Source organism: Physeter macrocephalus, unplaced genomic scaffold, assembly GCF_002837175.3.
Source record: "Physeter macrocephalus isolate SW-GA unplaced genomic scaffold, ASM283717v5 random_1561, whole genome shotgun sequence".
In the NCBI taxonomy this organism is placed as follows: Eukaryota; Metazoa; Chordata; class Mammalia; order Artiodactyla; family Physeteridae; genus Physeter; species Physeter macrocephalus.
Genome location: NW_021146547.1, coordinates 1,264 through 25,000, shown reverse-complemented (window position 1 = coordinate 25,000; position 23,737 = coordinate 1,264). Strand labels below are relative to the sequence as shown.

The 23,737-nt window shown below is 53.0% G+C and overlaps 1 protein-coding gene across 2 annotated transcripts; it reads left to right on the top strand.

The window, feature by feature from the left end:
• The first annotated feature begins 6,010 nt into the window (after nt 1-6,010).
• On the top strand, nt 6,011-20,556 carry LIMK2 (LIM domain kinase 2). Of its 2 annotated transcripts, XM_028486770.2 has the most exons (14): nt 6,014-6,235; nt 6,774-6,883; nt 7,446-7,634; nt 8,816-8,921; nt 9,227-9,423; nt 10,432-10,618; nt 11,440-11,526; nt 12,164-12,295; nt 12,540-12,596; nt 14,732-14,797; nt 15,740-15,914; nt 16,653-16,708; nt 17,942-18,099; nt 20,159-20,556. In XM_028486770.2, the coding sequence occupies exons 1-14, from the start codon at nt 6,218-6,220 to the stop codon at nt 20,301-20,303; spliced, it is 1,683 nt and encodes a 560-aa protein (XP_028342571.1). In that variant the 5' UTR covers nt 6,014-6,217; the 3' UTR covers nt 20,304-20,556. The 2 variants fall into 2 exon arrangements, with proteins under 2 accessions (XP_028342572.1, XP_028342571.1); XM_028486771.2 differs by lacking the exon at nt 12,540-12,596 and having other exon boundaries at nt 6,011-6,235.
• Nucleotides 20,557-23,737: the final 3,181 nt, after the last annotated feature.

The window sequence follows — 23,737 nt, the reverse complement described above, 5'->3', positions numbered from 1 at the left end:
AATTGGAATTTACAAAAGAGGTAAATTAAGGAGTGACTTTTGTCTGACATCTTTAAAGCATTTTTCTTTTTATAGCTTTTCCGTTTAATGCCCAACATTGATTTAATGGGTTTGGTTTACACATTGTCTCTTAAAGAAAACAAGTGCATCTTTGTATTCTAAAGCAACCCATGTTTAAAGGGAGAAACTATTCTTAACCCAGCCCAGCTTAGCAGTAACATTTGGCAGCCACCTTGGGACTCTTTTTCTCCTCATCTGAAAAATGAAGGACTTGGATGAGGTGAATGGTTCCCAACTCTGCAACCTATGTACCTCCTCAGAGACACACAGGCTCTTTTCCATTTTTTCCAAATACCGGAGGCTCTACCCTTAACTGCAGCACGACGGCACAAATTGCTTGAAACTATTACAGCCTTCCTGGCTTTTGGTTGGAACTGAATCAACGCACTGTGGCAGCACTTATTTCTTGCTGATCAGAGGCTCATTATGTGTTTGGTTCATTTTTTCAAACAGGATAACAACATATCCATAATAATTACAGCTTAATTGACCCCCTGTTTCAGTCTACAGGGTCTGCAGGAAGGAGGAGTAATAAAGGGGTCTGTGGTGGTAGAACACTGGGCTCTGACGGACCGGAGTCTCTAGGCCCCTGTTCTCTTCCCAGCCCCTGGGCCTGGGGAGGCGTAGCATCCCCAGTGGTGACTCTCAGGCAGGGGCAGAGACCTGCCCGCTCTCCCGTCCACCCCGGTCACAGCTCAGAGGCAGGGGCTGGAAGAAGCTTCTTCCCAACAGTTTCCTGCTCATTCAGAGGCTAAGGATGAGCATCCAACCAGGACATGGGAGGGCTTGTTCTTTAACCTGTGTAAATCCACTGTAATTGTGGCTGTGTGCTGCTTTTACCACATAAGGTTGAAATTTTACCTGTAAACATTTGATCTGGAGAATTTGCATGTGACTGAGGGCTAGGCCTCTGTCTTATCTCACTTGGCTTCTGCCAGCACCTTGCCTATTTGGTCTCGCACACCCTAGATGAACAGTAACTATTTCCTAATTGGTAGGAATTTATTATAATCAATTGATTTCTAATGGGCTAGATGAATAATTCATTTTGGGACTGTCTTTATTTCCAGAAATGTGTTTGGTTCTGGGCCAAGAAACAGATCCGTATTGCTTGGGCATGGCAGGGCAAGGGGTCTGTCTCCTTTTGCCCCTGGTGTTCTCAAATTAAAGACGGAGGTGGGGAAGTGAACACTTCATGGGCACCAGCTGTGGGCCAGGCTCGTGCTAGGCATTTGTACGTGATTTAATTCTCATCATCACTGGTGTGCAAATGAGGACACTGGGGCTCAAGAGTCATGAAGTAACTGGCTTTATGTGACACAGATAGTAAATGGCAAAGAAGGAATATGGACCCAGATCTTGAAAAAAGTTATTTGTGAGACTCTAAGTATTATTTTTTTAAACCAGTGTGTTCCCTGCTGACTCAAAAGGCCTCAGCTTGGATCTGAGCTGCCCACTGAACTGACCATCAAGGTTTGGTCCACGGAGCTCTCCGTAGTGCTCGGGGAAAGTTCTGGAGGTTGTCAAGACGTGTGGGCTGGAGGGTTTCAGCTCCGCTCACTGACCAGGAGAGTGTGGTGGCTGATGCCTCCACCCCAGGGCTGGGCTCCACCATCAACCCCACCACCTCTGAGTTGGATGCCCTTTGGCCTGCAGCCAGGACAGATGTTAACTTTCACTTGAAACTTTAAAAACTTGAAAGCTGGGAAAAAGCCTTGGCTTTGGGGAGAGCATATTGTGGCCGTAGCCCCTGAGAACCTGAGGTGGGATTCTTTTGAGTCGCACCTTACTTTCCCAGAGTGTGTTTTGGATTCTTTTCTTAAAAGGCAGAGTCTGCTGGGGACCAGCCTGCTGTGGACTCAGCAAAGGAGGAGAGTCGCTACACCATTTAACTGTTGGGTCCTTGGGCTTAAGGAGGAGTGTCAGCAGGTGTTAACACTAGAAGGAACGCGAGCTCTCAGGGCTCCAGCCTCCGTGTTTTCAAAGATGCAAACCCCGAGGCCCAGCTTAGTGGACGTGCTGCATCGACAGGTGCAAGTGCACATTGGTTCAGATCCCAGTTCCGTCACGTGTGTACTGGGCAACTTTGCAGAAGTGACTTGACCCTGCTTTTCAGTCTCCTAGTCTGTGAAACAGGGATAATCCTATCACCTTGCAGGGTGTGGTCAGGGTTAGAGATCATGTAAGGCACCTCATAACAGCACCCAGAGTATGGTTAGCATTCCTGTAACAGGTCACCATAGCTGCTGTTAATGTCTAAGCTAGGACTCTAAGTCTACCCTGGCAACTTCCCCGGTGGCCTGGAACCACTTGTGTTCTGTGACAAAGCAGCTTGGGGACCCACAACCAGTCCTCCTATCAGCTGTTCACCTTCCTGTTCTTCAGAGACACCTGTGGTGACTGATTTAGGCCATGCAACTGGCTGTGCCCGTCAAAGGCATTCCTTGACACAGATGTGTGCATTGGTGGTGTTGTTTTCTGGCCAGGTGTTCTTCCCAGGAGGCTGGCGTGGCTGTCTCCTGCGTGCCTGCACTCGCTTCTCTCCCTGCCTCCTCTCCTGGGCCTGGCCAGGGCTACTTGCAGCAAACAAAAGCAGGATATTGGCAATGGAGAGAAGGACGTGTTTGGCGCTCCTGTGCCCCACGGCACACATACTATTGCGAGGGTGTGACAGGGCCCAGGCCTGCAGTTGGGTGCAAATTCGTCTGCACCAGCTTTTCTCCCCTGCAGACAGGAGATGGGTAGGGCCCAGTGACCATGAGCCCTGGAACTCTTGTGCTCCCACCTGGACTGCTGGTTCTTGCCACTCCCACCGTTTTCACTTTGGAAACATTTGCTAAGGGCTTACTCTGCCAGCCCTTTGCAAGGTGCTGAGTCTACCAGGAGTAAGTGGGACACTGTTCCTCTCCAGTGAAGGAGGAAAGCAGATACCCAGAAACTTTACATCAGCAGGTGGCAGCAGGAAGGAAGCCCCTGCTTCTGGTGCTGGCCCTGTGCTAGGCACCTCACAGCCGTCCAGGACCTAGTTTAATCCTCACTATTACCCCGAAAGTAGGTGGTGATGTTGCCATTTCACAAATGAGGAGTAAAGCAGCTGGCCCTAGGTCACTTAGGGGGAAAGTGGTGGTGAGACTTGAACCTTCGATCATCTAGGGAAAAGTCTAATCCCCTCATTTTACAGGTGGGGAAACTGAGCCCAGAGAGGGAAAGGGGCTTGTCCAAGGGCATGTAGTTCCTAAGAACTTGAACCCAGATCTCTCCTCCCAATTCAGAGCTCATCCAGTGTGCCTTTTTTTTTTTTTTTTTTGGCTGCGTTGGGTCTCCGTTGCTGCACGTGGGCTTTCTCTAGTTGTGGCGAGCGGGGGGGTGCCTACTTGTTGTCGCAGTGCGTGGGCTTCAGTAGTTGCGGCACGCGGGCTGTAGAGCGCAGGCTCAGTAGTTGTGGCGCATGGGCTTAGTTGCTCCGTGGCATGTGGGATCTTTCCGGGCCAGGGATCAAACCTGTGTCCCCAGCATTGGCAGGCGGATTCTTAACCACTGCGCCACCAGGGAAGTCCCCCAGCATGCCTTTTACGTTGAGAGGAGTTGGAGCTGCAAGCCCAGAACAGGGTCTTCTCCTCTACCTCCTGTAATTTGTGGTCCTCACTGAGCCATTCTGGGCACTTCATATCCTTACTCTTCACACCAGACCCAGCTCTCAGGACCCTGAAGTTCAGCATCCAAAGGACAAGTAGGAAATGCTAAAGGTGGGAATGGCTGGTGGCAGAAGCCCCCGTCATGGCCTCTCACCCTGCATTGTTAATCAAGTTTTGATTAGAATCTCTTCCCCAACTCATTATAAAGCTCTTGGAAAGCGGAGTAGGGAACCTTGTATATCTATCTTTTCTATCTACAGTGCTTGCCAATTTACTCCCAAGTTACTATAATAATACACTTGCCTTGCCCTTCACAGTTTGCAAAAGGTTTTCCTCTTGCATTAACTTATTTAGTCTTCATAGTGGGTCTTTGTAATAGATGCTGTGAATCGCATTTTGTCAATGAGGAAAAGCTACTGAGAGAAGTTGTCCAAAAGCCACCCAGCTGATGGCAGTAAGGGGCCGATAACGTGAGCTTCCATTATCATCATAATCTTTAACAGCAATGAACACTTACTGAGTTCCTACTGCACTAGACCTTTCATAGAAACTGTTTATACTTATTTTTTTTAATTTTTTAATTTTATTTTTGGCCCCGCCGCGCAGTTTGCGTGATCCTAGTTCCCCACCGGGGATTGAACCCGTTCCCCCTGCAGTGGAAGCACGGATCCCCAACCGCTGAACCGCCAGGGAAGTCCCAAACTGTCTACCCTTTGATACAGATTATTTTATTTTCGCAGCAGTCTATTTTACAGATAAGGAAGCTGGGTCAGAGAAGTGAAGTCACTTGCCCAAGATGACATAACTAGTAAGCAGCAGGGTCAGGATTCAAACCAAGAGGCAGCTCCACCTTGCCTCTCAGAAAGCAAGGATGTAGCCAGTGTGGGTGGTGTGAGACCTCGACGACAAGAACAGAGAGTCTTAACAGGGAGAAAGAGGTGGGATGGGCTTGTCAGGCCGAGGGGCTCTTAGCCCTGGGCGCCAGGATCAGACGTGAGGACGAGCATGTCTGTACAGACATGGCCCAAGAACACCCCCCAGCCTGACCGAAGGTGGAGCGTCAAGGTGACTGGAGCAGAAAGGAGGCCTGGGGCTAACATGCATGTATTACACAGCACCCATGGGGTTTTGGGTTTTTTCCCCCCAATATTTTATTTTGAAAATTTTCAAATATATAGAAAAGTTGAAAGAATAGTTCAAAGAACACTTATGTATCCATCACCTAGATTCATCATTTGCTAACTTTAAGCCACTTTATTTGTCTGTACACACATACATACACACACACACACACACACACACACACACACACACACACACACACACACAATGTTTTATATATTTATTTTTTACTTAACTATTTAAAAGTCAGTTGAAGTTTCCCCTTAATTATTACTTTACTATTTTTTCTTCTACAAATTCTTCTATATAAAGTATCATTATCACATCTAAGAAAATTGACAGTAATTTTACAATATAATCTAATGTATAGTCCAAATTCAGATTTCCTCAGTTGTTCCAAAAATGTCACTGTCGTCTGTTTTCTTTTTCAGTCCAGATTCAAATACAAGGTTTAGGTATCACATTTGGTTTCTGTGTCTCTAGGCTTTTTTAATCCCTGGGCCTTAACTTTTTGGAAGAGTAAAGAGCAGTTGTCTAATAGAATGACCTCCCCTTTCTGGATTTGCCTGTTTCTTTATGCTTAACATATGTTTCTCAAGCATGCTACATCATAAACTGTTATATATAGGATAGATAAACAACAAGGTCCTACTGCATAGCACAGGGAACTATATTCAATATCCTGTGACAAACCATCATGGAAAAGAATGTTTTTTAAAAAAATGTCTATATGTGTATAATTGAGTCACTTTGCTATACTGCAGAGATTGGCACAACATTTTAAATCAATTATACGTCAATTTAAAAAAATTTTTTTAATTAAAAGAATGCTACATCAGTGATTCTGTTGGTAATGGGTGGGTTTTTGAGCTTTGATTCGTCGAGATAGCTGTCTAGACCAGAGGTTCTTAACGGGGGCCGTGAGTAGGCTTCAACCCTTGATACACATGTACCCCATACCTAAATTCTATGCACATTTTCCTCCTATGTGCATTTTTCCAGGAGAGGCTTCTTGGCTCTTATCAGATTCTCCAAGGGCTTCAAGACCCAGAAAGGTTGAGGTCCGCCAGCAGAGGCAGATCATACAGAGCTGGTTTCTGGGGTCCTGTTCACTCAGACTGGCTTCCGTTGGGAAGATAGCAGCAAACTGTAACATTCCCTTGTCCTGGCTGTGGATCAAAGAGGTCCCTCCATTTTGTTCTTACACCTGGGAGCCAGGGGCAGCCCGTGTAGCCTAGTACCAAGGATCCGGGAGAGTTTCTGTTCTCATCTTGCCTTTCAGATGTTCCGAATGCCAGGATTCCCTCACCAACTGGTACTACGAGAAGGATGGGAAGCTTTACTGCCACAAGGACTACTGGGGGAAGTTTGGGGAGTTCTGCCATGGATGCTCTCTGCTGATGACGGGGCCTGTCATGGTGCGTGAATCCCTCCATCGCTGCCCCTCTTGGTCCACAGAGTCCATTGTCAGTAGCTCCAGTTCCCCGTGGCCCTTCATCTTCTGGTCTTCCCATCAGCCGAGGCCTCTCCCTTTATTTATTCAGTCACTGAACAGATGTTTTTTTAGTACCCATTAAGTGCCAGGTAATGTCCTTCCCTCAAAGACTTAACAGTCCAGTGTTGGGGTGGGTGGGTAGGCAGGCAGGGAGGAGACACAGTACGATGGGATGAGGGCCTTAAAGGAGAGCATGAGCCTTTCTAGTGGGGATGATTACTTCTAGGAACCTGTTCTCATGGCTGAGACCGAAAGAGTTTTTTGCAACCTCAGAAATGACAGGGAGGCACCCATCTGACCCTTTCTCTGGAAGTACGAGGGAGGGGAGTGCCAAGGTAGATTATGGCTGGGGTCTGTAGATCCTTGATGGGAGGTCCCTCACCCACCCCTTCCTTCACTCCAGCAGCAGTGACAACTCACTTCCTCCCCATGTCTGTCCACCCTTCCCCACCTGCTCACAGGTGGCCGGGGAGTTCAAGTACCACCCAGAGTGCTTTGCCTGTATGAGCTGCAAGGTGATCATTGAGGATGGGGATGCGTACGCCCTGGTGCAGCACGCCACCCTCTACTGGTAAGATGATGGCCCCGTGTCCATCCTTCCCTACAAGAGTGGCTGAGAGAGAGGGACAAGTGGCACTGTGAGTTGGGCAGAAAGATTACAGGGGTATCAGCATGCTGGATTCCTATCACAGCAATGCTCTTTACTAGGTCTGAAAGCTGTGAGCAAGATGATTAACATCTCTGCCCTCTGTACTTACCTACTGGGAGAATAACCACACTGCCCTGCAATCCTCCCAGAGGAAGAGAGTGCCTGGGAGGGCGCTCTCGGAGAAGGATCCCAGAACATTAAAGGCAAAGACCCCTTAGAACTCACTCAGTCCAACTGCCTCTGTCGATAAAAAAAGTCAGGCTGAGGCCCAGTTCTTAACTTGAGTCAGAGGCAGAGTGAAGAGAACCCAGGCTGTCTCTCCCCCAGTCCCAGCCCACCCCAGAGAACCCAGGCTGCTTATTCTTGCCAGCTGGAATCGGGCAAGGGCAGTGAACATGGGGCTATGGATACTGTTACTTGAAGCCACGTGGGGGCTTCCAGGTGGGGCTCCAGGTTCTCAGCCCCCTTTCTGTTCCTCCCGCAGTGGGAAGTGCCACAACGAGGTGGTGCTGGCACCCATGTTTGAGAGGCTCTCCACAGAGTCTGTCCAGGACCAGCTGCCCTATTCCGTCACACACATCTCCATGCCGGCCACCACCGAGGGCAGGCGGGGCTTCTCCGTGTCCGTGGAGAGTGCCTGCTCCAACTACGCCACCACCGTGCAAGTAAAAGAGTGAGTGTCTGGGGCAGGGGTTCTTGAGCAGAGCCCACAGATGGGCCTGGAGGGGATAGGAACCCCAGAGTCTTAGCAGAGCTCCCCACATCTTCATCTCGTCTCGTCCTCCTGGACTCACTGTGCTGTCACCGTGCCTGGGCCTTGGCACTTACTATTCTCCCTGCCTAGGCTCCTCCCCACCAGATACTTAACGCCAGAATCTCTCACCTTTCACGTGTCAAGTTTCAGATCATGTTTGCTCTTTGAAATTATCTGGCTTGGTTATGTTTGTTTATCATGTGTCCTCCTCACGAGTTCCTTCTGGAACTTAGTCTTGTTCAATGCTGCGTGTCCAGGGCCTGGAACAGTGCCTGGCACATAGTGGGTGTGCATGGATTATTGTTTCGTTGGTTGAGTGAGTGAATGGAGGAAGGAGGAGAAAGAGGTTAAGACTCCATCCTAGGTCCAGGCCAGCGACCAGCTGGAGAGTCTGTCTGCCTAATAACAGTAATGAGGCACTGTGGCTGCCAACCCTGCAGACGGTGACTGTGCACTTACTGTGTGCTGGGCACTGGGTGCTCACAGCAGAGTGGGGAGGTCCTGGGGTTGAGGGAGTGAGGTGAAGTCTGCTCTAAGCCTAGAACTGTGTTCAGGGCTGAGGTGGGAGTCTGTGGCTGTGTCTGATGTAGATTGGGTGGTTGGGAGTAGCCAGAGGGGGTCTGTTAAGTCATGGAGGGCCTGGATTATGAAGACTCAGCAGGTCTATTGAGGGATTTAAGGAACTAGGTGACACAACCAGGTGAGCATTTTAGAAGGATGGCTGCCGTGGAAGTGGGACGGGAGAGGAGCAGGCCTAGAGGTGCAGAGACCAATTAGGAGGCTGATGCAAGATCCAGGCAAGGGATGTTGGTCACTATGGTGGTGGAGGATTCTTCAGGATGGTGAGGGTTGGGGGGCAGTGAGGGAACCCCACATGGGGAGGGTGCCATCCAAGTTTCTGGCTTAGGCCTCTGGGTGAGTGGGGGTGCCCTTTACCGAGACGGGGCACCCTGTGAAAGGTGTGGCCTTTCCCTGTGAGTGGCCTGGGCCTTGGGGGCCAGTAGGGGCCTGGGGCCTGGTGAGCCCTCCCTGCACAAGAGAAATTGGTCAGACACTTTTTAAAGATTCCTTCACCCCACCTCAACTGTTATCTGGCCCAGGGTCAACCGGATGCACATCAGTCCCAACAACCGCAATGCCATCCACCCTGGGGACCGCATCCTGGAGATCAATGGGACCCCCGTCCGCACACTCCGAGTGGAAGAGGTACAGTATGTCCCTTGGGGGTGGGACACGGAACAGACCCTCCGGGAGATCAGGCCATGGCCTTTACCTTTTCCCACCCCCAGTCTATCTCTTTGTCTTGCCAGTGAGCCTGTGACCACTAGTGACCTCCTGTGTCAGCCTGGCACGTTACCAGGGCAGCAGGGATGGCCTGCCAGACTGTCATAGGGCACTGTGTGGCTAGTGGCAGCTGGAGGCCACACTGGGCTTGGGTCATCTGGGCTGACGGTGGGTGGCCTGCAATGGGACAGCCTGTGGAGCCAGCCTTACACTGCTCTTGGCCACAGGTAGAAGATGCAATTAGCCAGACGAGCCAGACGCTTCAGCTCTTGATTGAACATGACCCCGTCTCCCAGCGCCTGGACCAGCTGCGGCTGGATGCACGGCTCTCTCCCCACATGCAGAATGCCAGACACTCGGACACCCTCAGCCCCCTGGACACCAAGGAGAATCTGGAAGGGACGCTGAGGAGACGCTCCCTGAGGTGCCACTTCACGCCCCGGCTCTGCACTGTCCCATACCCGGCCCTCGGACGAGGTGGAGCCGGCTTTCAGAGGCCAGCAGAGTTAGGAAGGGAACCATCTGGCCAGGGACAGGCTATGAGGATTGTGCTGACCCAGTTCCCCCGCCCCAGGGATCACAGTTTATAGCCGGGACCCAGCTGTCTACCAGGTTTCCCTAGAAACCAGAGGGTCAGGCTCTGTCCACTGAACTGAGCTGGACAGGAGGCAGCAGTGCTGGACCCCGAAGGATAGCATGGCCTGTGGGGGAAGCGTGGGGCTCAGAGGCTGGAGAAGGGGCACAGATACGGTTAATAAGTGTAAGTAAAGCCGTTGAAAACTAGAAAGCAAGAGGTGAATTAAAGTTGTTTTAGGTTTTCAAGAAGGGACAGGGAATTCCCTGGCGGTCCAGTGGTTAGAACTCCGAGCTTTTACTGCTGAGGGCCCAGGTTCAATCCCTGGTTGGTGAACTAAGATCCCACAAGCTGCGAGGTGTGGCCAAAAAAAAAAAAAAATGTCATAAACATAGTGGCTTTATTGCTCTAAAAATCATGCACACTTATTATTTTAAAATTCGGGAAATGCAGACAGGTACTACAAAGATGTGCAAAATATCCGAAATCCCATTTGCTTGTTTGGGGTGGTACTAGGCTGTCGCTGTAAGCCAGTCAGGGCTTAAATCAGGCAGGCACAGAAGGTGGTGGATTTCCATCAACAGTGCTGTCAGCTAGTAGAGTCTAGTCCATTGTTCCGGGTGAGATGTACTCAGGGTTCCCACTTTGAATGTGATTTTACCGTGCTTAAATGGGCTGCAGATGTCTGCAGCCCCTAGATGACACAACTGTGTGATGTTAGAGTCCCCTCTCCCATCACAGCACCCTAACTACAGACATTGGAACGGACGGGGCGGACCTGAGGTTCCTGCCTCTAGGCTTTCCTGGCGGGTCTCTGAGGACTGCCCTGTCCCTAGCCTCATCCTTCCTCATCCTCAGGCGCAGTAACAGCATCTCCAAGTCCCCTGGCCCCAGCTCCCCAAAGGAGCCCCTCCTGCTCAGCCGTGACATCAGCCGCTCAGAATCCCTCCGCTGTTCCAGCAGCTATTCGCAGCAGATCTTCCGGCCGTGTGACCTGATTCACGGGGAGGTCCTGGGAAAGGGCTTCTTTGGGCAGGCCATCAAGGTGAGCACTGGTGGCAGCTGTGCCACCTCTCTGCCCCCCAGCCCTCTCACCTTCTTTTGGGGATTTCTCATCACATGGCCTCCCCGATGCCCTGCAGGATACCAGACCTCACTCCTGGCTGGAGGTGATGGTGTGAGGGCCGCACCCCTGCCCTCCCAGGCCACCGAAGGGCAGCATTGCTGCTGAAGTGAGCTTGGTGGACCTGGAGCCCCGGGTGGGGACGAGCTCTCCCGTGGCCCTCCCACCTCCAGTCAGTGGGTGTCTTTAGGTGCCCAGAGGCCTCGGTGCTGGGAGTGGCTCCTGCCTCCCTGCTGAACAGTCTCGGGGACTAACCTCTCTTTCTCTCCTCCTCCTCTGCTGAGAGCTGGGAGGGGGGGGTCAGGTAAGCCATGTGTCTTAGCCTTCGGGGCAGTGGGGCTGGAGAGCTCACTCCCGACCCACCCAGCTCCCTGGTGCATGTCTGTGGCACTGACCCTCCTGCCCCCAGACTCCTTTTCTCCCAGGGGACACGCTTCTGTGTCAGGTGACCAGAGACCCTGCTTGGCTTGGCAGCAGCCCCACCCCGCCGCCTCCTCCCACATGTCCCTTTTCTGGATTCTTGCTTCTCCTCTGTGCATGCCCAGCTCTCCAGGGAGGAGGGTGTGCTCCCCTCTTAGTCCCCCGGGGCCCGTGCTGTTTGTTCTACACATGAGCTCTGTCAGTTTGATCCGGTTACTTCAGTGTGTCCTCCAGGGGATGGGATGGCCAGTTACATCGATTTTCACACAGTTCCCCAGAACCACCTCTGGTCTCTGTACCAGTAACAGTCACCCTCCTTTTAGGTGACACACAAAGCCACGGGCAAAGTGATGGTCATGAAGGAGTTGATTCGGTGTGACGAGGAGACACAGAAGACTTTTCTGACTGAGGTAAGAAGGGGAGTGTGGGGGTTAGGAGTTTGATGTCAGTGTTGGAAGAGGGAAGTTGTTACTAAATAATGGTTTCAATTCCGGCTTTTGGCACCAAAAAAAAAATATTTCAAGAGGAAACTTAGTTTGGAGTCACTTTCTTAAGGCAGAAAAAATCATTTAGAGGAACGTCCCTGCCCCCTCTAAATTACAGCATAATTATTTGTGCAACAAACGCTAAAGACAGCATGATCTGGGTACAGCAAGATGTGGTTCAGAGGAGCTCGTGGAGTGTGGGGTGATGGACATGAACACAGACCAGTTCAGTGCAGCTCGATGCTGTGACCCCACCTGAACGCCATGCCAGGGGAGCCTGGCACCTTGAATGTTGACACGGTTCTCCCACCTCTCTCCATTGCTCCACTGGGTGCTGCTCTCCAGGCCTTGGGTCCTCCTACTCCAGTTCCCCTGATGCAGCTCCTAGAAAGGCAGGGTCCCAGGGGTGAGGCCTGGGAGGCCATTCCCATCCACCTGGGCCCTTCTTCCGCAGTACATGAGATAGGAGGTGGGAGATTCAGGTCACATTTGTCAAGCTGACTCCCTGGAGGGAAGGGGTGAGAAAGAAACCACCCGCCCTCCTTGGCCTCCCCTCCTGCAGGTGAAGGTGATGCGCAGCCTGGACCACCCCAACGTGCTCAAGTTCATCGGCGTGCTGTACAAGGACAAGAAGCTGAACCTGCTGACGGAGTACATCGAGGGGGGCACGCTGAAGGACTTTCTGCGCAGCGTGGTGAGCGCGCCACCCCCAAAGTTCCCGAGAGCCTTGGTGGGTTGTCTGTGGGACACCTGTGTCACCAGTACTCTGGAACCATGATGGCCAGAGAGGCCCACTGCTTTGCCTACAAGGGGCCATGCTGGGCGGGACTGGGCACAGGTAGGGAGGGTTTGCTGGCAGATCATGTTGACCCACGGGGCCCGGACCACAAGTGGGACAGGGCCCAGAAGCCTCTGATGGGCATTCCTCCATCCTGTAGGACCCATTCCCCTGGCAGCAGAAGGTCAGCTTTGCCAAAGGCATCGCCTCTGGAATGGTGAGTCCTGCCAACAGCCCTGCCAGCGGAGCCAGGGGTATTGGGAGTTGGGGGTCAGGAGAGGTGCAGGGATGGCGGGCAGGCACTGAAAGGCAGAGACCCTGTCCTGGGCAGCCTGCATGGGCTGGGTCCTTCAGCAACTGCTTATCAAGCTTCTCTCTGTGCCAGTGAAAATTGCCCACAGCTGGCTGTTCTCAGCTTACAACTCTACTCTCAAAGAATTCCCAGTCTTCAAGAGCAAACAGGGTATGGGCAAGGCGAACTGGAGAAGCAAACTAGCACGAGGTGGCCTGGCCCTGCTGTCACAGGGGCGTCCAGGTGCTGAGGGCCCTTGGAGAAAGCAGAGAACCTCACTGCCCAGGAAGTCAGAGAAGCGGGAATTGTGTTCTAGTTGAGCCCTGAAGGATGGGTCAGAATTGCATGAAAGTTCCTCTTGGCAGACAGGCCCCAAGGTTGGGGTGATGAGAGCAGCAAAGAGCTGGGAGGAGAGAGGAGGAAATAGTCTGTTTCACTGGGAAAGAATGGTGCCAGTCACAGCGATGGGGACAGTGACAACTGCCGAGTGCTTTCTCCAAGCCGGGCACTGAGCTGAGGGACTAGCACCCCTCATGACAGCCCTGGTTCCAGATGAGAAGCTGAGCTACAAAGGGACGGAGCTAGGAGCTTGGGTCAGTTGGTCTGACCCCCAAGCCTGAGATTTTAATGCCTGCTGTTTTATGTGGGGTCCATGAAGACAGTATTAGACAGGGAGGACATTAAAATCCCTGTGTTTAAGCTAAGGAGTCCGGACTTTATTTAGGAAGCCAAAAAGACACACATACAAGATTTTTAAGCAAGAACATTTCATGACCAGAGCTGTGCTGTTTTGAAGGTGACTCTGGTGTGGTCAGTAGGTTGGCGGGGAGTTGGGAGAACTCAGGGCAGGGAGACCTGGGTCGGGAGTCATGAAACCTTTCAGGTTTCTGAATTACAGTGGGGCTGTGGGACCAGGAGACTGGGAGGCAAGGTGGAGTCAGAATGGAGACTGGTTGGTAGTGAGGGAGCAGGGGTGGTGGGGGAGGTGGGCCTGGGGCACCTTGAGGTGCCTAGAAGAACAGTGGTGTCGTTTACCAGACTGCCGGGGGCGGGGTGGGGGGGGAGTGATGGTCGGGAAACGGATTTGGGAAGAGCTAGGATAGGATAGGCATCTGCTGAGGCTGATGTGCTGGTGGTTCGTGGGGGTCAGCAGTGAAGAGAAGGTGGCTTTGAGAGGCGCTGACATTGAGGAGGCCGGAAGGAAAAGGCAGGTGTCTGGAGAGCAGGTGTCTCGGGAGAGGCATGGGCAGCCTCGGAGGAGGGGTGGCAGGCAGGTCAGGAAGAGCTCCCTGGGCGTGCGAGCAGCTCCAGGAGCCCAGGGGACGGAAGCAGTGCTGTGGGGGCTGCGGGGGCCTGGGGGGTGGCTCCTTCCACTCTTGCTGGGGAAGGGAAGGAAAAGGAAGTGGCTCCAGGGTGACAAGAGCCAGAGGGGCGGAGGCCTGGAGGGGGGAAATAGCAAGTAGAGACCAGTTTGGAAACGTTTGGATAGGGAGAAGTCAAAGTGAGGGCACCGAATCCTCACCACTAGACCACGGGGAGCGTCTCAGTGTAGACAGAGAGCAGGGAGGATGCTGAGTCTCAGGGGAGGGGGATGTCGGGAACAGAGCCAGCTGGACCAGGAGGAGGCCATTTGCCCTTTCACAGCAGGAAGGATCCAGAGTGGCTGAAGCCAGAGACTGGGGTGAGGGTGGGGGTGTGAGGGGGTAGGAGCAATGCACCCAGGTGAGGCATCTAAGTAAAGTGGGTAGAGGGGATGGAGGCTTGCAAGGGCCAGGGCCCAGTGGAGTCGGAGACTTGAGGAGAGAGCATCCACTGGGTTGGGTCAGTGAAGAGAGGATGGGCAGGAGATGGCGTCAGGGAGAGGGGAAGCCCCGGCGGCCTTTGGCTTTCTGTTGGCGTTGGGACAAGGGAGTGACAGCAGGAGGGCTCTGGAGTCTGGGTTGATTCTGAAGCTGGGTGGGGATGACCTGGGAGAAGAGCAGCTTCTGTGGCCCCCAGTTTCAGAGTCACCATCTGGTTGATTAACTGCCCATTGGCCTCAGCTCATACTTCTGTTCCAGGCCTATTTGCATTCCATGTGTATCATCCACCGGGATCTGAACTCGCACAACTGCCTCATCAAGCTGGTATGTCCCACCACTCTGGGCCTCCCCAGGGTGGTCCTCCTGGCCTCCTTGTCACCAGGGAGACTGTCCCCTATTGCTTTAGACCAGAGGTATCACCTAGGGCTCCTGTCTTGCCCCTCCTGCTGCCTCTAGTGCCCTCCTCTGTCTTCCAGGGGCTTCCTAACATATGCAGACGAATCCCACCTCCTCCCAGTAGCAGCTTTGAAATCCTTTGGTTAGAAGGGACTTGAGAAGTTCCTTAACTGTACATAGAGCCCTGTCACTTATCCTGGTTTTGCCCTGTGATGGTGAAAGCAACTCACTGAGGACCCCGTTTTACAGCCTTGGCACCTGAAGCCTCAGCCCGAGGCCACAGAGCTAGTAAATTCACAGTGACTGGTTTGGGGCCAGCCTCCGTCCCCCTCGCTGGTCAGCTTTGGCTGTTACAATGTTACTACTCCTGTTGACTTCCAGTGTGGCTTCCTGGGTGTCCACTTACTGGCCCCTGGCTGTGCCCTCTGGACTTACACCAAACAGTCTTAATCCTTTTTCCACATGACTGCCTTGTAGCTGTTTGAAGAGCTTATCTCCCCTACGTCCCCCCCAACTGAATGCCTCCACCTTGTCTTTTTCTGACTTATCCTGGTTCTAGCCTCGGCCTCAAATCTTTCTGGGAACAAGGCAGGATGAGAAAAACACAAAACAAAAGAAATCCTCTGTCCTGCCTCTGAGTTCCACTCTCCGGGTCCCAGAGCCTTCCTTACCCCTCCAGGCTCCAGCGCCTCTGCTGAGAACACCCCCAGGCCTGGGGATCCTGCTCTGTGCAGCGAGCAGACAGTGAAAAAACAAATGCCGAGCCCCGTTCGCTAAGACACCCCTTTGCTACACTCCTTTTCTCCCCTTCTCAGTGGCTGCTTTTGGGAATGTCCCCACCAAGTGCTAACCTGGCCCTTGTCCTCCCAGGACAAGACCGTGGTGGTGGCAGACTTTGGGCTGTCACGGCTCATAGTTGAGGAGAGGAAGAAGCCCCCAGTGGAGAAGGCCACCACCAAGAAGCGTACCTTGCGCAAGAGTGATCGCAAGAAACGCTACACGGTGGTGGGAAACCCCTACTGGATGGCCCCTGAGATGCTGAATGGTGAGTCTTGACACCCCGGAGGGGAGGTGGGGCCGCATCTCTCAGCAAAGCCCTGGGGGCTTCAGGGGAGGCCTATGAAGTGTAAGGCCAGGTACCCAGAGCTGAGGGCTAGATGGTTTTTATCCCCTGCCAGGCTGGACCTCATAAACTCCTCCCTCCCAGAGCTCAGGCCTGCGAGCTGGCCAGTGCCCCATACTGGGCCCACGCTGAGGTCTGACTGTGGCTTTTGTGCCCCAAGGGTAGCTGAGAGCTCAGGCTGTTTATTGCCTTTTCTTCTCTCTCCGTGCTGAGAACTGAAGTGTGGTGCCCCCTTGTGGATAGTGCTCAAACCAGCCAGAGATGCTCACTGGGATTCTTGAACCACACAGGGCTGTGAGGCCTCAGAAATGGTCCAATACAACCCTTTCTGGAGTCTGCAGCCCAGAGAGCTTCAGGAATCTGCCCAGGAGCACACAGCAGGCAGTGTCAGGGTCCATATGAACCCTGGTCCAATTCTCTTTCACTATCCCATGCAGTTTCATCCTGGGCAGCGTTGTTTCACAAGATCTCTCCAAGGCAGCCCACCCAGGACTGAGGAAAGGTGATTTTCAGATGGTGTCTATCCAGGGCAGCCTTTGGGGCATCCACACAGAACCTATTCTAACTCTGTTTCTTGGCTGTGGCCTGACCTGGCTCTAGACTCAGTGCAGAGCAGAGAAGGGACTAAACCTAATAGCCTGCTCTCCTGTGTTCCCCAAGGAAAGAGCTACGACGAGACTGTGGATGTCTTCTCTTTTGGGATCGTCCTGTGCGAGGTGAGCTCCGGCATGGAGGCCGGGCCTGAGGCAGCAGGCCCAGCAGCTCGGCCCCCTAGTCAGAACTGGGGCTCCTTCTCCTCCTAAGATGAGTAGCTTGCCATAAAATCAACACCAGTGGAGGGTTGTGTAGTTTATCACAGATCTGTTGACACCTTCGAGTCTCATTGGTGCCATGAGAAGAATTGGGCCAGGCTTATTCAGGTGAGGAAGCTGAGGCTCAGAAAGGGGCAGTGGCTTGCTCTTGGTCACACGGCCAGTAAGGGGGTGGGCGGGACACGAAACTTCACCAGGAAGGGCAGGAGGTTGTCCTTCTAGCTCTTGGGCCAGATGTAGCCTTTCCCTCTGTGCCACCTTCCCCAGGCACTCGTGCTGCCCCCACCCTCAGCCCAACAAGGAGAAGCAGCCACTCCAGGAAGCGCTGGCCCGTGTGGCACAGCGCTGGACTCTGTGGGGTGCAGAGTGAGTCACGGAAAGAGTCCTGCCCTCAGGAGCTTAGCTCAGTCTGTCTTGAAGCACTGAGTCGAGTACATACATTCAAAGCCTTCTGTGCTTCCCACGGAGTGAGATGTGGTAGAGGAGATAAGAGGGACGGTTGGAATAATGAAGGAAGGTTTTTAAAAATATTGTTCTCTGGGCTTCCCTGGTGGCGCAGTGGTTGAGAATCCGCCTGCCGATGCAGAGGACACAGGTTCGTGCCCCGGTCCGGGAAGATCCCACATGCCGCGGAGCGGCTGGGCCCGTGAGAGGCCCGCGTACCGCAAAAAAAAAAAAAAAAAAAAAAAAAAAAAAAATTGTTCTCTAACAGAGATCACTTGAGCACCTACTGTGTACAAAGCACTGGTCTGGAGCCAAAGGGTTTCAGATTTGAATCAGACCCAGCACCAACCTTCTCAGGGCCTAAACTCTGGCAGGGGACACAGACAGAAGGGGACAGAGCAGGGCAGGGTCGAGTGTGTGGAAGCTGCCCCTCCAGAGACCAGTTGGGAATATTGTGCTTCTGCTGTAGTGAGGCCTCTTCCGAACCCTCCTCAGTAACCACACTCTCAGTCGAGAGACAAGTCTGGATTAGCAAGATTTGGAGAAACGGGTGAGGGGGAGCCCTCCAACCTCGGTTTTTACCTCCCTCTTCTGACCATCCTTCCTGTCCTGTCCACACACCAGCATGCCCCTCCCCTGCCATGTGGCTGCACCTCAGCAGCCCATTCCTGACAACTGTCTTCCCAACTGCAGATCATCGGGCAGGTGTATGCAGATCCTGATTGCCTGCCCCGAACACTGGACTTCGGCCTCAACGTGAAGCTCTTCTGGGAGAAGTTTGTCCCCACGGACTGCCCCCCAGCCTTCTTCCCCCTGGCCGCCATCTGCTGTAGACTGGAGCCCGAGAGCAGGTTGGTATCCGCTCCTGTCCCCCAACCCGCATGGTCCTGGGATGCTCACCCCTGCCTTCAGCCATCCCCAAGCCCTTCCCAGGAACTGGGGTGGCAAAAGCCTTGAGTTCGAGGATGGCTGTCGACCACCAAAGCCACCTGACAACCCTGACATGCCAGTCGAGGGGACGGGAGACGAGGGTATCGTAGCAAGTGACCTGGATATAACCCAGAGACAGCTGTTAAAAGAAACTTTAACAGCAGGAAATTCACCCAGACCTACACCATGCTAACAGCATAAGTGTCTCCATGTTTCCATAGTCCCACGTCCATGTCCAAATACATATTTTTTTGTACATTTATAATGTCAAATAGAGAAAAGTTTTACATTTTGCTCTGTATTTTGTCACTACCCAGTATTCCAGATTATCATTTTTGTTGACTGTGAAAATTCACTAGGAGACTGTATGAACACATAATATACATAATGTAGATGTTCAGGTTTTTCCAGTTTCTCCTTACAATAGGTGTTAACTACTGTGTGCATCTTTATGCGTTTAGCCATTTTCTTCCTTTAAAGAAATCTTTTAAAATTACCTTTATTCTTCTCAGGTTATAGCCTTCATTATTACCAAAGTTATTCTGAGTCTTTTTAAGTTCGTGCATTAGAAAACTAGAACCTGGGCTTCCCTGGTGGCGCAGTGGTTGCGAGTCCACCTGCTGATGCAGGGGACACAGGTTCGTGCCCCGGTCCGGGAAGATCCCACATGCCGCGGAGCAGATAGGCCTGTGAGCCATGGCCGCTGAGCCTGTGCGTCGGAGCCTGTGCTCCACAACGGGAGAGGCCACAACAGTGAGAGGCCCACGTACCACAAAAAAAAAAAAAAAAGAAAGAAAACTAGAACCTTTGTGCTTCTGCTATCAAAAATTATGTTTCTTTTAAAAAACAAATTCAAACATTACCAAAATATATAGGACAGGAAGTATACGTTTTCTATAATCTCCTGAGCAGTGTGCCCCTCAGCACTCCCACTCCCCAGCTCCATCCCCCGCAAGATAACCAGTTGGCACATAACCTTTATTTTTAAATGATTTCCAAAGGTCCACTTTAGACTCGGGATTTGCTGGTGGGAGGCTCTGAATCTTGTTCCTTCATGGACCAAAGGACCAAAATCCTTCAGTCACACCAGAACAAGAGCATGAGGAGAAAATGTTAAGCCACACAATATTCGTTTGCTAATATCTCTTCTCAGTCATTCTAAATGTCTGTCTTTAATTCAGACAATATTACTGAGTGCCTACCACGTGCCAGACGCTGTGCTCATAAGCTCTGGGATGCTGCAGTGAACAAAACCAAGGGGCCTGCCCTCCGGGGACTCATATTCTAACAAGGGGAAGTGATAAACAATAGATATGACAAACTGTGTTGAATATGAGGAAGTGATAGATGCTATGGAAAAAGGAGTCAAGCCGAGGAAAGAGGATTGTTTAGGGTGCAAGTTATAATTTTTAACACAGTGATCAGAGTAGCCTTTGCCAAGAAGGTGACAAGATATCTAAGCAGAATTGAGGAGGCGGGAGAGTAAGCCTGAGGTGTCGGGTTCCAGGGCAGCTGAGCTGTCTCCAGGGCACTAGGAGCCAGGCGTTTGCTTTACTCCTAGGGAAGGGCTACCAGAGTCTATGAAATGCCCCTCCCGGGGCAGATCCATTGATGTGGAAACAGTCTGAGGACTTGAAAGGATCTAAAAGGGTACTTAGTCCAGTCCCACCTGTGATGGTTGCATTTTCTCCAAGACCTGGGATGGGCTTTTTTTCTCCTGGACTTGTTTTTTTTGAGCTGCCCCCTCAAGCCTGACCAGCCTTCTCCCAGTGTTATTATCTCTCATCTTTACAGCAACATCCTACGCAGTTACATGACCCCTGTTTCCCACAGAGGTACACCAAGGTTAAGGGGCTTGCCCAAGGTCAGACACCCAGGAAGCAGTGGAGCCGCAGGCCTGGGTGCCTTCTGTGCCACCCTTTCTCTCCCCCCGCCACCACCCCCGTATCTCACCTGTCTCCAACTCCTTTTCTTTTCTAGACCAGCATTCTCCAAACTGGAGGACTCCTTTGAGGCCCTCTCCCTGTACCTTGGGGACCTGGGCATCCCGCTGCCTGCAGAGCTGGAGGAGCTGGACCACACTGTGACCGTGCAATATGGCCTGACCCGGGACTCGCCACCCTAGCCCCGGCCCAGCCCCCTGCGGGGGGGTGTTCCACAGCCAGCACTGCCCCCTCTGCGCCCCATCCCTGCTGTGGGCAGGGCCTTCCGCGCTTCCTGTGGATTGGCAGCTTGTTTAGAAGCAGAACCGACCATCCCTACTACCTCCCCAGGAGGCGAGCGGGTGCAGCACCGGGGAAGCCACCTCCACAGGTTCTGGGGCCTGGTTACTGTCTGTAAATCCAACACTTGCCTGAAAGCTGTGAAGAAGAAAACAAACTAACAAACAAAAAAAAGCCTGGTCCCCGTGCCAGGAGGAATCTGTTACTCATGACCACTCGGGAACTCCCGGGCGGTGGATTCCGGGAGGCTCTTGCTTACACTAATCATTGCGACCTGGACCTGCTGGGCAGGATCCCAGGTGCACCTGCCTGTGGGCTCTGAAGCCTCTGGTCCAGCTGGTGCAGAAGGACTTCTCATGGGAGCGTGGCGGAGTGAGCGGCCATCCAAGGATGTGAAGTGACAGTGGTGCTACCCCCTTCCACGCCACATCCCGCCCTCCCCTGGGCAGGGTCAGGGAGTAGGTTTTGAAGGGTCCCTTAGTCAGTTTGTAGTGGGTCCGGCCAGGAGTCAGGGGAAGGGCTGGTTTCCGTTCACCTCCCGGGCCCAGGGGCCACATCAGCTCGAGGGGGAGCTTCCCCCGGTGTTCTCAAACTGAGCTGCTGGAGACTGGCTGGGAACTTCCTTTCTGCCTCCCACAAGCAGTCAGCCACAAGTGCAGGAATAGGCTGGGGCTGGAAGGAAAGAGGCCCTGCCCGCTAGAAAGCTCTAGTATCCTGGCTGCTGTCACTCACACCCTGGTGGGCACCTCAGGAGCCTGGGATTTTGCTAGGTGGGTTCTGGAGGACAGTGTGGCTGGTCGCAGGCCCAGTGTAAGGGGCGGGGTGCTGGGAATCTCAGCAGTCTCCCGGCCCTGTCCTCATGGCAGCCGATGCTCACCCCTCACTGTGCCTGATCCAGGCAGCAGCTTGGGTGGCAAAGAGGTGGTGGCAGAGTCCCAGAGCAGAGGTGCTGGGAGGGACATCTCCCCAAGCCGGGCTCTCTGGCTTCTGCCTCCCATGTTGGCTGGCCCAGCTCATGAGCTCCTGGCCCCAGCCTCCTGAGCCACAGCTCACAGCTGTGGGTGCTGAAAAGCCCAGGGGACACCCTCGACCCTGGCTTCCAGAGCTGGGGTGGGGTCTTGAATACAAGTAGATTTGCCTCCCCATAAGTGTGACCTTGCACCATATTTAACAGATTAGGAGTGGGTTTGGGATCTCACTGCGATGGTGGTTATATTGGGGGTGGGGGGAGGAGGCGGGTGGGAGTGATGCAGAACGGTTGCTGTTCACACTATCTTGTTGTATCTGTGGGGTGTTATGTGAAATGCTGTACATAGACCTGATGAGTTGTGGGACTAGATGTCACCTCTGGCCAGAGTTTCCTTGCTGTCTAGACCATACTTAAGTGTGGAGTGTGCAGGTTCGCTATAGGGTCGAGCCCTGGGCTCCCGGCAGCGGGAAGGCCAGCATTGTGTGGCTGGTGGTGCCTCAGTGGTCCCCGCAAGTGGGGGGGGGGGTGGGCCCAAGCGGGGCCATCGAGCAGACCAAATAAATTAAGCAGTTAACATAACTGACCATGCTGAGAGTGAGAAAGTGACTTGCAGCCTGGTTCAGGGAGATGCACGTGGAGGGTGTGCTGGCCACTTTGACCCCACGGCAGGGACTTCTCGTATCCCCCACTTCTGATTCCCCTCCTTACACAGACTCCAGCCTGCTCCAGAGAACGTGCACGACCCACCTGAGGCAGCCCCGGCCTTGCAGCAGGTCTGACTCCCACCTCCTGGCTGAGTCATCCCTTCAGGGCCATACACTGCCGCCCTCTGACATCCGTGCGCTCCCATAGCCAGGCTATCCTGGAGTCCTCTCTGCAGGGCTGGGTGCCACCTTCATTAAGGGAAGAAATGCATGCAAGTCACCCCCCACCCCTGATGTTTCCCTGCAAGTGCTCAAGGGGAGACCTGTTTCTTGCTTCTGCACATGGGGTCTGTCGTGGAGGGTGACGGCTGGGCAAGATGTCGCGATCTGGCTTGTAGGATCCTGGGCACACTAGGCATCCACATACCCAAAGGTGATTTCTCGGAATCCAACTGAAGGGCAGGATCTGGTTCCTGGAACAACTGATGCTCCAGGGTGCCCACTGCTTCTAGAAGTATAGAGCAGTGTCTGGGTATGGGCAGAGGTCACCCTAAGTGTTCCTAGAGGCTGAGAACCTACTGCTAAATCCCTGCTAAAAAGCCCAACGAACTCCCGTTGGTAGCTTCTTCTGAAGCCCAAGAGTCACCCACGCAGGGACCTTCCACAGCCCAGAGCTGCTCCTGGGAGCCCGGAGACTCTTCCCCCATCTGCACACCTATCCCTCCTTCGGCTGCTACAGCACCACCACCCATCACCCCATCTCCAGCCCCTGCCAGGGGCTGCCTGGATGTTCGTTTTAACTATCTCCACCTCGGAAAGAATGCTGATGGGGAGAGGATTTGCAGTGACCAACCTCCTTTGGGATGCCACACACCCTCTTTCCTGCAGCTTCGACCTGAAAAGCTCCTGATGGTGACGCCCAAACACGGAGGCTGCAGCTCCCAACCATCCAGCTGCTGCTGCCTCCTAGGTGCAGGGCCCGAGTGAAGGACAGAGAGCCAGAGCTTGCCATGCAGGTGTTGACAAGGTAACCAAAAACTTCCCAACTTTTGGGAGGAGGGTGCTGATACCCCACAAAAACTTGGCAATATGGAGTCATCTTTTTTTTTTTTTATTTATATAAGTCAAATGCAGAGCAATTTCCTGCACTTTATAGGCAGGTGTCAGAATGAGGTATATAAAACATGTACACAGAGAAATGCTTTTATAGAAAAGTAGAAACCAGTAATGTTCTCTTCTGCATCACTACCAACAAGGGACCCCCTGAGGCCTAGGTCCCCTCAGTAAATCACTTCCAGGAACAGCCTGCTGGAGAGACTGGGCCCCACTAACCCCTCTCCATGTGAGGCAGTGGCAGGGCTTTGGGAAGGAAGCTCTGTGGACGGGAAGCAGTGCTAAGGCCTCCGAGTGTGATATCTGGGCCTCAGGGCTGGCCGTGCTGGTAGCTTCTTCTGTGACCCTGAATGTCAGTTTCCACTTCTGGCCCCTCTTTCCAAAAGGCTTCGGGAACCCTGAGGTCCCTTCCAATGGTTCTATGATTATTTTACAAGTTAGGGGTTGTGGCCCTCGCCCTATTGACCCCACAGGAAGGCGCTGGCCTAGAGGCTACAGAGCCACCTGCAGATTTGGGTCGAGGCAGGTGCCAAGTCCTGAAGCCCTCCATCACCTGCCTCTGAGTGGGTTTCCAGGTTAACCTCTCAGAAGCAGTTCACAAGGCCTCACC